The sequence below is a fragment of the Phyllostomus discolor genome, chromosome 5, assembly GCF_004126475.2.
Source record: "Phyllostomus discolor isolate MPI-MPIP mPhyDis1 chromosome 5, mPhyDis1.pri.v3, whole genome shotgun sequence".
In the NCBI taxonomy this organism is placed as follows: domain Eukaryota; kingdom Metazoa; phylum Chordata; class Mammalia; order Chiroptera; family Phyllostomidae; genus Phyllostomus; species Phyllostomus discolor.
The window spans coordinates 123,328,346-123,342,888 of record NC_040907.2 but is presented as its reverse complement, the minus strand read 5'-3'; the positions used below and the strand labels follow the sequence as shown (position 1 = coordinate 123,342,888).

At 36.3% G+C, this 14,543-nt stretch overlaps 1 protein-coding gene across 13 annotated transcripts in view; it reads right to left on the bottom strand.

The window, feature by feature from the left end:
* The window catches only part of USP54 (ubiquitin specific peptidase 54), a 151,590-nt gene that overhangs the window by 62,260 nt on the left and 74,787 nt on the right, over positions 1 to 14,543 (bottom strand). For 11 of the 13 annotated variants that reach the window (XR_004903387.1, XM_036026795.1, XM_036026796.1 and 8 more), the window contains exons 2-3: positions 9,379 to 10,227; positions 2,657 to 2,749 (exon numbers count right to left, since the gene is read on the bottom strand). Coding sequence is in view for 12 of the 13 variants with exons in the window: in XM_036026795.1 (XP_035882688.1) it covers positions 2,657 to 2,749; positions 9,379 to 9,525 (240 nt within the window). In the remaining variant the exon portion in view is untranslated. The remainder of the gene's footprint in view (positions 1 to 2,656; positions 2,750 to 9,378; positions 10,228 to 14,543) is intronic. The other 2 variants (XM_036026789.1, XM_036026790.1) reach the window with 1 other exon arrangement.

Here is a 14,543-nt window from a genome sequence, read left to right as displayed (position 1 = left end):
AAAAATTACAATAAAGATTAAGTTAAAAATAAATAAATAAAAATTCTCAGTCATTAGAACCAAGTTCAGCTCATCCATACTGTCAAAGTAATTCTTCTGCACTATAAATCTATTTAAAAATCTCAAGTTAGTCTGGCTGGCATAGCTCAGTGGATTGAGCATGGGCTGTGAACCAAAGCATCGCAGGTTCAATTCCCAGTCAGGGCACATGCCTGGGTTGCAGGCCACAGCCCCAGCAACCGCACGTTGATGTTTCTCTCTCTCTCTCGCTCTCTCCCTCCCTTTCCTCTCTGAAAGTAAATAAAATCTTTTTTAAAAATCTCAAATTAAGCCCTGGCTGGCGTAGCTCAGTGGATAGAGCGCGGGCTGGGAACCAAAGTGTCCCAGGTTCGATTCCCAGCCAGGGTACATGCCTGGGTTGCAGGCCATAACCCCCAGCAACCGCACATTGATGTTTCTCTCTCTTTCTCTCCCTCTCTCCCTCTCCCCCTCTCTCTCTCCCCCCGCCTTCCCTCTCTAAAAATAAATAAAATCTTAACAAAAAAAAACTAGTAAATTGAAAAATAAAATTTAAAAAAAATTTTTTAAAAAAATCTCAAATTAAGTGTACAATAATTTAAAGAATGCAAACAATGCCATCTACAACATTAAGTATGTGCAAACCATCTATCATAAGCAACTGCTCCTCTGAAAGACTCCCAATAGCTCTGGCTGGTGTGGCTCAGTGGATTGAGCACTGGCCTGTGAACTGAAAGACTCTCAATATATATCCTCAGCCCCTATAGGTTGAAAACAACTTCCTTTCTGTCCTTGAATATCTCAGAAGGTATCTCATAAAGTCTGGTGGTTGGTTTTCTTCATCTCTCTGGATTATATAATCATAATAATTTATATTAGCACAATAATTTGTCCCTCTGGAAAATGAAACAATAAGATTGTGACAGCCAGTTTTCCCAATTCTTACCAGGGTCAATGAAGAGTATGGTATAGACCTGACTAATCAAAGTTATGTGAGAAAGTCATATAAGTTCTTATTATTCCTTCCTGGTACAGATAAGAGTTTCTAGTTTTAGGAGATTCTTCTATCAAGGAGTTCTTCAGAATTCAAATCTCTAGCAACTGCCTTACCTTCATCTTTTAATTTTAATGGCATGAACTGGACTTCCCATTGACTTGCTGACAAAAGGACCACTGTATTTCTTGTTTATCTAAAATTAGATATTTAATGTCAATGTACCTTTCAGAAGATCAACCCACATGCTCTTTTGGATAGACTATGTCTAAATGGGCATAGTAAGAAATTTTACAATTTGTAAAAAAATTTGGTTTTATTAAAGTTTCATAGTTATATGACTAATTAACCAATAATTTATATTATTTATTTTCCTAAAAGTTACAATGGTTCCAAACAAAAAGTGGAGTAAAAAGATGTTTGTGATCAAAGTAACAAAAAGTTCAGAAGGCTCAGTTATTTCTTTTTAAAGATATCTATCATTGACTTAAAATTTAAAACTCATGCTGGTCAAAAAAATCATTTTGAGTGAGTCGTTGCAAATAACCAATATTACTGGGAAATTCTCCTGAATTTTTTTGGTCACAATTCCTACTCTGAGATGTAAAAGCAACTAAACATATAATCATCACATCCAAGCATCCCTGTGACAAACCATAAATCCAGACTTTAGGAGACACAAAAATGGCTCTGGAAGTTTACTTAGAACTCAAGCAGATTCATCTAACCACAAACAATATATTGTATTTTTAGACCAAGAAAACACAGAGAAGCTACATGATAGAAAAAAAATAAAGTAACAGCAACTCAGCCCTTTATATGTCTTATTTCTTCCTTTTTTAGCAGTATACCTAAAATCTCCAAGTCAGAAATCTTTCACTTTATCCTATTTTCTTTGTCTCTAAATGAATCCCTAGTTTCATTTTACTCAAAATTAAAAACTTGGACTCAGATGATGGGGTAGACTACTGGTGTAAAGAACCTATTAAATGTGATAATGGGAAATATGACAGAATGAGAAAATTATAATACTGGCTTTTCTTCAGTTTATGGGATGATACTCCAACCAACTGAGCTACACCAGCCAGGGCCTAATACTGGCTTTTCTTAATAGGAAGAATTTGTTGATAAATTTAGCTTTAAGAGGTAATAGTTAATTCCATTAAGTAAACTTGGGTTGTTTATGCTTTCAAAATGGAAATTTAGATTTAGCTTTTCAGTTAAATACTCAAAGTCTAAGCACATTTGAATAGTATCCTATCACCTTAAATCAGGGGTGTCAAACTCATTTTCACCAGGGGCCACTTCAGCCTTGCGGTTGCCTTCAAAGGGCCGAATGTAATTTCAACTCCTTAACAGTTAAGGAGTAGTTACATTTATACAGTCCTAAAATTGTTTTGGCCCTTTGAAGGAAACTGCTAGGCTGATATGGCCCCTGGTGAAAATGAGTTTGACACCCCTGTCTTAAATATAGCTGTGTGGGCAAAAGCATCAAAAAAACTAATCATGTTTACCCTTTGCACTATAAACCACAAGCAGATAATTCAGTAATAAATTCTTTAGCATCACCTTAATTAATCAAAAACCTCAATATCAATCATTTGACAACCTAATGGTAGTGAGAAACAAATGTGAAGTACTTACCTTAAGAGCACAAAAGATGCAGGAATCTCCCATGCATTTGTGAGTTGTAAGCTGCCTGAAGCTACGTCGGAAGATGTCCAAGTGCCATAAAACCTGGCAAAAAATGGAAAATACATTACTCTACAAAAAGTCACTATTTAATTTTAAATTCAAGGGTTCAAGCAAACATAGGTAATGATTGCAGAAGATATCTTTATTCCCAAGAAAAAAACTCATTCTAGTATATTAAATGTCCAAAATGGTGAGGAGGTATCTAACAAGAAGGAAAGACAACCATATTCTGGAAAAGAATAATTTCTGGAATTTGAACATGAAGGCTACTCAGAGAAAATGTGATAGGACATAACATCATATGTGATCCTAAAGAAAATATTTATGGGTTAATAGCTGCAGGATAAGGGTTTATTTTAATGGTCCACCAAAAAGCAAGAATAGTTTAAAAAACTTTATTTAGAAGCTTGAATGATAGTGTGGAATTTTGTCTTTATTAGATTTCTCAATTTTTGGAGGAAGTTATAACCACCTTAAGTCAACAAATTAAAAATAAAGGTGAGGGCCAGCTGGTGTGGTTCAGTGGATTGAGTGCTGGCTTGTGAACCTAAGGATCACAGGTTTGATTCCCAATCAGGGCACATGCCTGGGTTGCAAGCCAGGTCCCCAGTAGGGGATGCGCAAGAGATAACCACACATTGATGTTTCTCTCCCTCTCTTTCTCCTTCCCCTCCCCTCTGTCTAAAAATAAATAAATAAAATATTTAAAAAATAAAAATAAAAGATAAAGGCGATATCAACACTGATAAATCATGTTCATAGTATGTAACCTTGATATGAAATGATGAAAATGTCATTTCCCTTTTATGGTCTTCCTCTTAAAAACTCATAACTCCAGTTTAATCATGAGGAAACCATTAGACAAGTTCCAACAGTGGGACATCCTACTGAATACTTGATTAGTACTCCTCAAAATTGTCAAGATCATCAAAAACAAGGAAATTGTTAAAAGCTATCATAGCCAAGAGGGGCCTACAGAAACAAGAAGCATAAATGGGATCTGAGAATGAAAAACAACACTAGGTAAACACTAAAAATCCCTGAATAAACTATGGACTTCAGTTAAAAAAGAAATGGCATTATACATAGCATAATACTTTAGGAAGCTCCTCTTGCCTGGAAAACATTTAAATGGTACCATATATGAAAAGGCACTATACTTCTGGAGCCCCAGATTACACAACACCTCTGGTGTTTCTTATTTAGTTGTCTCAAAGTATATATTGTTAAAGTTCTTTGAAACATGCTATGCCATTTCTTTTTTAACTGAAGTCCATAGTTAATTCAGATTTCTTTAGTTTTTACCTAGTGTCTTTTTCCATTCCTGGATAGTCATTTTTCTAAAGATTTTATTTTATTTTTATCTCTAGAGAGAGAAAAAGGGAGGGAGAAAGAGAGGGAGAGAAACATTGATGTGGGAGAGAAACATCAATCAGTTGCTTCTCACACACCCTCAACTGGGGACCTGGCCCACAACCTAGGCATGTGCCTTGATGGGGAATCGAACCACAACCTTTTGGTTCACAGACCAGTGCTCAATCTATTGAGCCACGCCAGCCACAGCCATTTATTTGCCAGGTTTCCTTAGGCTCTTCTTGGTTGTGACAGTTTCTCAAAATTTCCTTGTTTATATATTTTGAAAAGATTTTATTTATTTATTTTTAGAGAGAGGAGAAAGGAAGGAGAAAGAGAGGAAGAGATATATCAATGTGTGGGTGCCTCTCACATGCCCCCTACTGGGGACCTGGCCCACTACCCAGCATGTGCCCTGACTCGGAATTGAACCGGCAACCCTTTGGTTCACAGCCCATGCTCAATCCACTGAGCTACACCAGACTGGGCAAAATTTCCTTGTTTTTAATGTTCATGACAATTTTGAGGAATATTAATTAAGTATTTCATAGGATGTCCCACTATAGAAAATTGATGTTTCCTCATGATTAAACTGGGGTATGAGTTATTAACATCATACTCAATGGGCAAAAACCACAAGTATTTCCCATAAGATCAGGAACAAGACAGGATGTCCACTTTCATCACTCTTATTCAACATAGTACTGGAAGTCCAAGCCATAATAATCAGACAAGAAAAAGAAATAAAAGGCATCCAAATTGGACAGGAAAAAGTAAAACTGTTCTTATTTGCAGATGACATGATACTACATATAGAGAACCCAACAGATTCCACCAAAAAACTACTGGAACTGATAAATGAATTCAGTTAAGTAGCAGGAATAAAAAATAAATATCCAGAAATTGGTTGCATTTTTGTATACCAATAATGAACTACCAGAAAGGGAAACCAAGAAAACAATCCTATTTATAATTGCACCAAAAAAAACCCCAAAATAACTAGAAATAAATCTAATCAAGGATGTATAAGACCTGTACTCAGAAAATTATAACACACTGAAGAAAGAATTGAAGAAGATACAAATAAGTAGAAGTATATACCATGTTCATGGACAGAAAGAATTAACATCATTAAAATGTCCATACTACTCAAAGGAATCTATAGATTCAACGCAATTCCTATCAAGATACCAATGTAGTATTTCATAGAACTAGAACAAATATTATCAAAATACATGGAACCACAAAAGACCCCAAATATCCACAGTAATCTTGAGAAAGAAGTGCAAAATTGGAAGAATCACACTACCTGATACCAAACTATACTAGAAGGCCATAATCATCAAAACAGTATGGTACTGGCATAAAAAAGACATATAGATCAATGAAACAGAATAGAGAGTCCAGAAGTAAACCCACAGCTGTATGGTCAATTAATATTTAGACCAAAGAGGCAAGAACTTACAATGGGATAAAAACAATCGACTCAATAAATGATGTTGGAAAAATTGGACAAATATGTGCAAAAGAATGAAATTAGACTACCTTGTTACACAATTTGTACGAATAAACTCAAGATGGATTAAAGACTTAAATGTTAGACTCCAAACCATGAAAATCCTAAAAGAAAACAGGCAGTAAAACCTCAGGCATTTCTTGTTGCACTATTTTTTCTGATATATCTCCTCAGGCAAGAGAAACAAAGAAAAAATAAGTCTACATCAAACTAAAAACCATTAACAAAACGAAAAGAAAACCCACTGAATGGGAGAATATATTTATCAATGATACATCTTATAAGGGATTAATAACCAAAATTAATAAGGAACTTATAAAACTCAACATCAAAAAGCCAATTAAAAAATGGGCAAAGGCCTGAATAGACACTTCTCCAAAGAGGACACACAGATGGCCCAACAGACCTATGAAAAGATGCTCAACATAACATCACTAATCATCAGAGAGATGCAAATTAAAACCACAATGAGATTATCACCTCACATCTTTCAGAATGGCTATCATCAATAAATCAACAAATAACAAGTCTTGGCAAAGATGCATAAAAAAGGGAATTCTCATGCCCTTGTTGGAAGGTATGCAGATTAGGGCAGCCATTGTGGAAAGCAGTATGGAGTTACCTCAAAAAATAAAAAATGGCCCTGGCTGGTGTAGCTCAGTTGGTTGAGCACTGTCCTATAAACTGGAAAGCTGTAGGTTCAATTTCCACTCAAGGGTAAATGCCTACGTTGCAGGTTCGGTCCCAGTCAGAACAGGAACAGAGGCAACTGAGGCAACCAATCGATGTTTCTCTCTTGAATCAATGTTTTTCTCCTTTCTCCCTCCCTACCCCTCTCTCTAAAGTCAATAAGCATGTCATCAGTTGAGGCTAAAAAAAAGTTTTTTAAACTGCCTTATGACCCAGCATTTCCACTTCTGGGTGTGTATCTGAAGGAACCCAAACTACTAATATGCACCCCTATGTTTACTACAGTGTTATTTACAATAGCCAAGATTTGGAAGCAGCCCAAGTGTCCATCAGTAGATGAGTGGATAAAAAAAGCTATGGTACATTTGGGAAATGGAATACTATCCAGCCATAAAAAAGGAAATCTTACCCTTTGCAACAGCATGGACAGACCTAGACAGCATTATGCTAAGTGAAATAAGCCAGTCAGAAAAAAACAAATACCATATGATTTCACTTATATATGGAATCTAATGAACAAAATGAACTAATATGCAAAATAGTGACAGAATCATAAATAGAGAGCAGGCTGACAGCTGTTGTGGTAGGAAGGGGTGGCAGTGCTGGGAGAAGTAGAGGAATTAAGCAAAAACAAAAAAGGAAGAAGAAACTCATGGACACAGACAGCAGTGTGGTTACTGCAGGGGGAAGGGGGAAATGGAGAGAGGAAGAGGAGAATGGAGAATGTAAAGAGGATAAATGGTAAGAGACATGACTTGGGGTAGTGAACACACAATACAGTATATAGATGATGTGTTCTTGAATTGTGCACGTGAAACCTATATAATTTTGTTAACCAGTGTCACTCCAATAAATTCAATAAAAAGGAAAAATTTTGTCCTGGCTGTTGTGGCTCAGTGGATTGAGTGCCAGCCAGTGAACCAAAGGGTCACTTGTTCCATTCCCAGTCAGGGCACATGCCTGGATTGTGGGTTGGGTACCCAATGGGGGGCACACTAGAGGCAGGCACACACTGATGTTTCTCTCCCTCTCTGTCTTCCTCCTTTCCCCTCTCTATAAAAATAAATAACTCTTTTAAAAAAGGGAAAATTTTTAATAAAGAAATTTTTTAAAGTAAAAGCATCTCTACATTGCATTAAGCTAAATAGCAAAAAAAGAAAAAGAAAAAGAACTCATATCAAAAGTGAGAATATTAGCTCATAGAAACAATTATTTTCAACTTGTAACATGATTATAGTACTCCAAAACCATCAATGACACAATCCTTAAGTATGGATATAGAAATATGCATGTGTGTGTATATAGTATGTGTTCCATATAGCAATGGAAATTAGAACAGAAACTCATAAATATTGTTTAAATTGAAGGAGGTAAACACATATATCAACACCCTTTTGCCTGCTTCTACATTACAAAAGCATTGTTAGTTTTTGCAAAATCACTCAAAAACCTAGTTTGTATTACCTGGGGGAAAAAAACCTAACCAACCTCACCCAATTGAATGAAATTTGTGGTAGTAATTAGTGAAAGCATTTAAACTTTTACTATAGGCTTCACAGCACAGGATTTTTTAATGCTGTCTAATAAAAATTTGGACAGTGAAAGCATGAAATTTTAATTACATAAATATGCTTGATTAGATTCTTATATTATGAATGAAAAAACTGAAATACTATTACCTGTACAAGGTCACAAGACTAATGTACAAAAAGTAGAATTCAGGTTTCCTAATTCCTAAATCCAATTTTTTAAAATTATTTTTTTATTTATTCTTAGACAGAGCGGAAGGGGGAGAGAGAGGGAGAGAAACATCAATATGTGATTTCCTGTCACATGCCCCCCACTGGGGACTTGGCCAGCAACCCAGGCATGTGCCCTGACTGGTAATCGAACCAGCAACCCTTTGCTTTGCAGGCCAGAGCTCAATCCACTGAACCACACCAGCCAGAGCTAAATCTAATGCTTTTTATATCACTGTCTTTTCTTCTCTCATTAGCAACTTATTCTCTCATTAAATATGAGGTATAAAACTAATACTTAACCAAAGTATAATTATCTTGAGTGGAAAATTTCATTTGCTTTTATGTGAAAAGCATAAAAAGGAGGAAAGGGATTGCTTGAAAGTTAGGCCAAGGGGTAGGAACCTAACACTCTATGGGCCTGTCTAGGCAGATCAGGCAGACAGATGGGAAGCTTTGGGATCCTGAGACCACCAAGGTGGCGAGCAACCCAAAAAGGGAAAATCTAAAGTACAATAGATACTCACCTTAGGAAAATTTACTTTCCACTAGCTCTGTTCAAGCATATCTGACCAGACACCAATGATGAGCTACAATACGTGAATTCAGAGGAAGGAGGTGAAGAAGTAGACTAAGACTGGACTCTATTCGGTGTGTGTGCTGTAAGTCTGAATAATAAGCCCTGGCCGGGTAGCTCAGCTGGTTAGAGCATCATCCCAATTTGCTAAAGTTGCAGGTTCAATCTTGTATGTGCCCCTACTGGGTATGTGTCCCCAGTAGGGGCACATACAAGAATCAATCGATGAATGCATAAATAAATGGAACAACAAATTGATATTTCTCTCTCCTCTCTCCCTCTGTCTCTACCCCCTGCCCTTCCTCTCTCTCCTAAAAAATCAATTTAAAAAATTTTAAAGCCTGAATATTATGAGAAATGAATAATACTATAAGACTAGAAAGTCTTTGACTTGTGGAAAGAATTTTGCTTTCTATACTAGAGAAAAGCAATTAGGATAAGACACCTTGGTGTCAAAAGGGGAAAAAAGAAAACAAAAGAGACTGTTCGGGAAAAAAGTCAATAAACAAGTAGTAAGATCATCATGTACTTCCCCTTTAGGCGGGTTCATAGTAGTAATTACAGTTATTATTTCACTATCATATTAATCCCCTTTTTTTTTACCAATGAGGTAGGTAATTGAAACTCAAAGAAATAAAATTGACTTGCCTAAAATCACACACATAAACCCCAAAATTATCTTAGGTTGCTGACCTCAAGCAGAGAAGGTCAAGTATTATATTTAAAAGAGTTATCAGAAATACAGCACCAGCAACTAAAAGTCAAAGTTCACCAAAAAGAAAGAAATTGCCCTTACCTGCAAGGCACTATTGAGGAAGCAACTGTTCTGTCCTGGCTCATTGCTGAGGCCTTTGCTGGGGGCTATAGAGGTTGAGCTTCGAGGTGCAAACATCCCTTGGACACTACCACGGCCCCCTGAAAAATAATTTTTCTTCCAAGACATTATTGTTCACATTTAGCCTGAAAACACAGAGGAGGTTTTGTATTTTTTGGAGAGGGAGTTTCTGTCTGCTGAACTCCTTAATAGAAAGAGAATCCAGAATTTAATTAATATATGTTGAAAGATTTTGAGTTTACAACCTTCCAAACATCATACATGTAGCTCAAGGAATGCAAGTATCCTCTTAGATCCACATGACAGAGCTGTCCTCAACTTGCTCCAAACAATGCTCAAAATTTAACATGGCACAGGACAAATACAGAGATATCCTTCAGTATTATTTCCTTCTGTTTTTCTTGAACTGCTTTCAAAAAATCCTGGTGAAGTGGCTGTAATCCTCAACTCCAACCGTATCCAGGATGAGGGTAGGTAGGATGTGTTCCTTTGGCTTGTTAATAACGCTTCTCGTGGGTTGAAGATTTTTCCAACTGGAAGGAGAGGCAGACAGATAAGCAAGAATCCAATGTAACCCTCCTCGCCTCCTTTTATTGCCTTGTCCCATTATTCCCTGAAGTAAAAATTCAAGTTCTAAGCCACTGACATAGATTCCACAAAGAAAAGAAGTTTGTTTGAATTATATTATTTGCTGTTGCTGCTGCTGTTTTTTATAATGCTCCAAACATCTTCTATCATTCCACCCAGAACTTCAGTAAGTCTCTTCTCCTCTCTTCCTCTGTGACTTGAATAGCCAGCTGTGCCAGAGAGCTTTAACAGAAGGGAAAAAAAAAATCAAAAGCTTACGTCACTTAATGACTCTACTGGCTTTGTGCTGTTCTGCCAAGATCAACGTTGCCTCACCTCTCACTATAAACTTGAAACCTTGGCAAACAATGCCAAGAAAAAAAAAAACTAACAACAACAAAAACAAGAAACCAAAGAGGGAAAAAAAAAAGGTATGAGCAACTTTCCTTTCATGGGAAACTTCTCTGAAATTTTCTAGAAGGAGAAGAGAGTTGATCTAGACAAAAATAAAAAGGAAATACAGACGTCCAAAACCAGGCTAACAAAAAAAAATTACCAAGTACACACCAAATGAGAAATTAAAACAGTTTCTTTTGGATATTGTAAGTAAAAAAAATTGTAAGGTATTTTACATAGTCATGGCTATAAAACCCTATTTAAAGGTGAGAGGGCCAAGTTACCAATCTGGACTCTGTTTTGAGGAAAGATGTCCCATCCCAGAGAAATACTCATGTAAGTAAACCATATGTCCTTAACACTAGTTCAAGAGAACTAAATCTTCTTTAGCCCTGTTTGTTTGTGTGTTATATTTTTTTGCCAGAAGATGAGAGAGATAATTTGGGCTACAAATCACTTAATCCTTAGATTATATCCAAGGAGCTCACAATCAGAGGCCATCCAATGACCAACATTAATTTTCAACTAATAAAATGCCAGTGAGACAACAGAGAGAAACACCAAAGCAAGCAACTTCCTTGGAAGGTAATGCTTCTAATCTCCAGCTTCAAATTTTCCTATAAGGCTGCCATGCCCACATAAGGAAAAAATTAGGAATGTCAAATTTGGTTTCTAACAGTTCCCCAAGCTTCTCCCTTCCTTCCCACTATCACGCAGATCACCTCAAAAAGTAAAACTGCTATAATATCTTAATCATTCTCTGGGATATCACCTAGCATTTCCAGTGTGTCCCTTAGAAAAATTGAGGCACAGGAACATTAAATGGTTGCATAAAACTGTTCTTTCTCTTTTCTAAATTCTCAGGCTATTTATAATTTACATGTCACAATTTAAGTATTTGATTATACACTATAGAGTCATATTATTCTCTATATTTGTTTTATATGATGTCAGTCATAAATACTAAATATGTATAAAATGAAATACTAACAGTCTTTATTCAATCTTTCTACAGCTCTATCATGTAGAAATTAATAGTTCCATTTCACAGAAAGTAAAGTGAGGCTTAAAGACATTAACTTACCCAAATCAAAGCTGGTAAGTGGCAGAGCTAGAACTATTGCCTATAATACTGCATTTAATTATGTATTTTATTATACTATTCCAAAAGCTCCTATCACAGTGCTAGTCACAAGAAGGTACTCAATTAAATACTGCATGGCACCAGGAAGGATTTCAGGTCTCCCACACAAGACCCTCAATTCTACATACACACCCTCACACACACCTCACTTTAGGCCACTAAGCAACTTCCAACAAGCCGAACAGCATTCCTGCAGCTCCACTGCTGTAAAGGAATGATAAGTACCAAGCCTCCACTTTGCTTACAGCCAAAAGGACTTGGCAGGCAGGTGGGGTTTCCAGTGTCCACATTAGGAGCTTACTGAAACTCAGCCTGCCCTGTGTACACACCCCTGAGTTTAGGGAGCAAAGGGAAAAAAGGCAGGGGCAGAAAAAGAAGATTCTCAGGCTCTGAATGGCAGTATTATGCAGGGTAAGGCAATAATAAACTCTTGACACTTGCTCTAGGTGTGTCAGAAACTAGACATGAGAGCCAAAAAGAACAAAGCCAAGGGAGACAATAACAAATGATCCAAAGAAATAGTGATTGACAAACTATTTCACTTAAGATACAGGTCTAGCACCAAACAATATAATTCTTTTCCAATGTCATCTACTGAAGATATATGAGAAAATAAATTAAGAGTTCTAGTCACATGGCTCTAACAACCTACTTAAAAGAAGAATAAGAATTTCTGAAGCAATACTGAAGTATTTAGGGGTAAAAGAGTATAATGTCTATACCTCACAAATGGCTCAGAAGAAAAAAATTTACAAATGTATATATATTTGTATGGGGTATAAACACATATGGGGTATGTGTGTTTATACACATATATGAAGAGAGAGAGAGAAAATGGGAAAGCAAACCAATATAGCAAAATGTCAACAATACGTAAGGTTGGCTGAAGAGTATATGGGAATTCTTTGTACCATTTCTTACAACTTCTCTAAGTTTTAAGTTATATTTTCAAACTGAATAAAATAAAAAAGAATTTAAAATTATGTAAAAATTAGTTGTATTATATGAGATATTAATGATTCAATGCAAAATCATAACTAAAATTACTAAGCTGATAATGATATCATGCCAGGTGATACAGGCAATCTCAAATTTTAAAAAAAAAGACAGCTATAAAAAAAGTATAGATATGATGACAAAATAAAATGGATTAAAACTTAAATACATTTTTATGAAAAGGAGAGCTCAAAATACAATATAATTCAAGTTGTTGTATGGAGTAAGTGATTAGGAATAATTGTGATATTATACAAAGAGGACTAGAATGGCAGTATTAGGGCTAGACTTGGAGTTAGAAGATGTGAGTCCAATTTCCTCATTGTACTAATTTGTAAAATTCCAAACTACTTAGGTGCCCTGAGTCTGTAAAATGGTTTTCTGGGTCTACAAAATGGTGGCACAATACCTACTTCACACAGTGGCTGAAATTTAATGCAAAAGACACATGAGAGTACTACCAAGTTTTCAAAACATGCAATGAATGAGTTCCCTTACTGGGTAAACTGCTATGCCTAGAAGGAGAAAAGTAAATTTTAGTTTGGGGACCTCAAACTAAAATTTGCAGAAAGTTATAAGGTACCAGGAATAAGTTTTCTAATTATTAAAAAAAAAAAGAATAGCCCTCATAGAATAAGTGATATGTCAGTACAATTTAGCTAACATGATTGGAGAAACATTTGAATTTTACAATTATTTTTAAAATACAAAGTTTAACTTAAGGCAAATAATGGAGCCTATTGCAAGGAACAGGGTAACATTTTAGAAGGTCAATAAAGAATGACTGTGTTCAACTAATCAATGATTCAAATGGAAAAACCATGAAGAGTATCTCAGTTTCTAGTGAAGGAACAGTAACTTGCCCCTTTACTAGTGATTAAAGGCAAAAGTATCCCACACATTAGGAAGTCAAAGTGCATTACAATGAGATATCAAAAGATTTAACCAGGAAAGTTGCTGACATTCCTAATTTCTGTTATTATATATAGCATTTTGCTGTAATTTACTTAAGAAACTACATTTGGCCTTGGCTGGGTGGTCCAGTTGGTTGGAGCATTGTCCCATATACCAAAAGGTTGCCAGTTCAATTCCTGGTCATGGCACGTATCTAGGTTGCAGTTTAGTCTCTGGTCAGAGTACATACGAAAGGCAAGTAACTGTTTCCCATGTGCATATTTCTTAATATTCCTCTTTCTCTCTTGCCCCCTCCCTCCCTTCATCTCTTTCTAAAATCAGTAAAGCCTCTCCTTGCTTACAATCAGTTCCTTCAGAACATAGTACTTCTCCTTACTCCACCACCACACTTTTAACTTTATCATTCACTTTCTAAAGAAATCTCCTAATTTCTTTTATCTTTTTATTTTTTAAGAAATCTGATTTCAAAACCTACTGGCTTTTTCATAGGCAGCATTCTTCTTACTTTTCTGCAGTACCTAACACTGGCTGCTGCCCTAATACTATGCAATCCTGGATTTGTTAGGTTAATTAATAAGAAAATGAGATAATGAATAAAATGAAAGAATGACAAATGAACAGTAGGTCTCTTATTGCTGACAGTTCATTTTCTGTTTCCTTTGCTATTTTATTAAAAGTGGGCAACCCATGCCCTGCGGTTCAGTGAGTTGTGCAGGCTCCCACAAACCGAAAGGTCACCGGTTTGATTCCTGTTCAAGGCACATGACTGGATTGCAGATCAGGTCCCCAACTGGGGGTGTGCAAGAGGTAGCAGATCCATGTTTCTGTGACACATCGATGTTTCTCTTCCTCTCTTTCTTACTCCCTTCCCCATTTTCTAAAAGTAAATAAATAAAATCATTTAAAAAATAAAAGTGGGGCCCTGAATGGTACAGCTCAGTGGATTGAGTGACAGCCTGCAAATCAAAGGGTCGCTGGTTCAATTCCCAGTCAGGGCACATGCCTGGATTTCAGGCTAGGTCCCCAGCAGGGGGTGCATGAGAGGCAACCACACACTGATATTCCTCTCCCTCTCTTTCTCCATCCCTTCCCCCTCTCTAAAAATAAA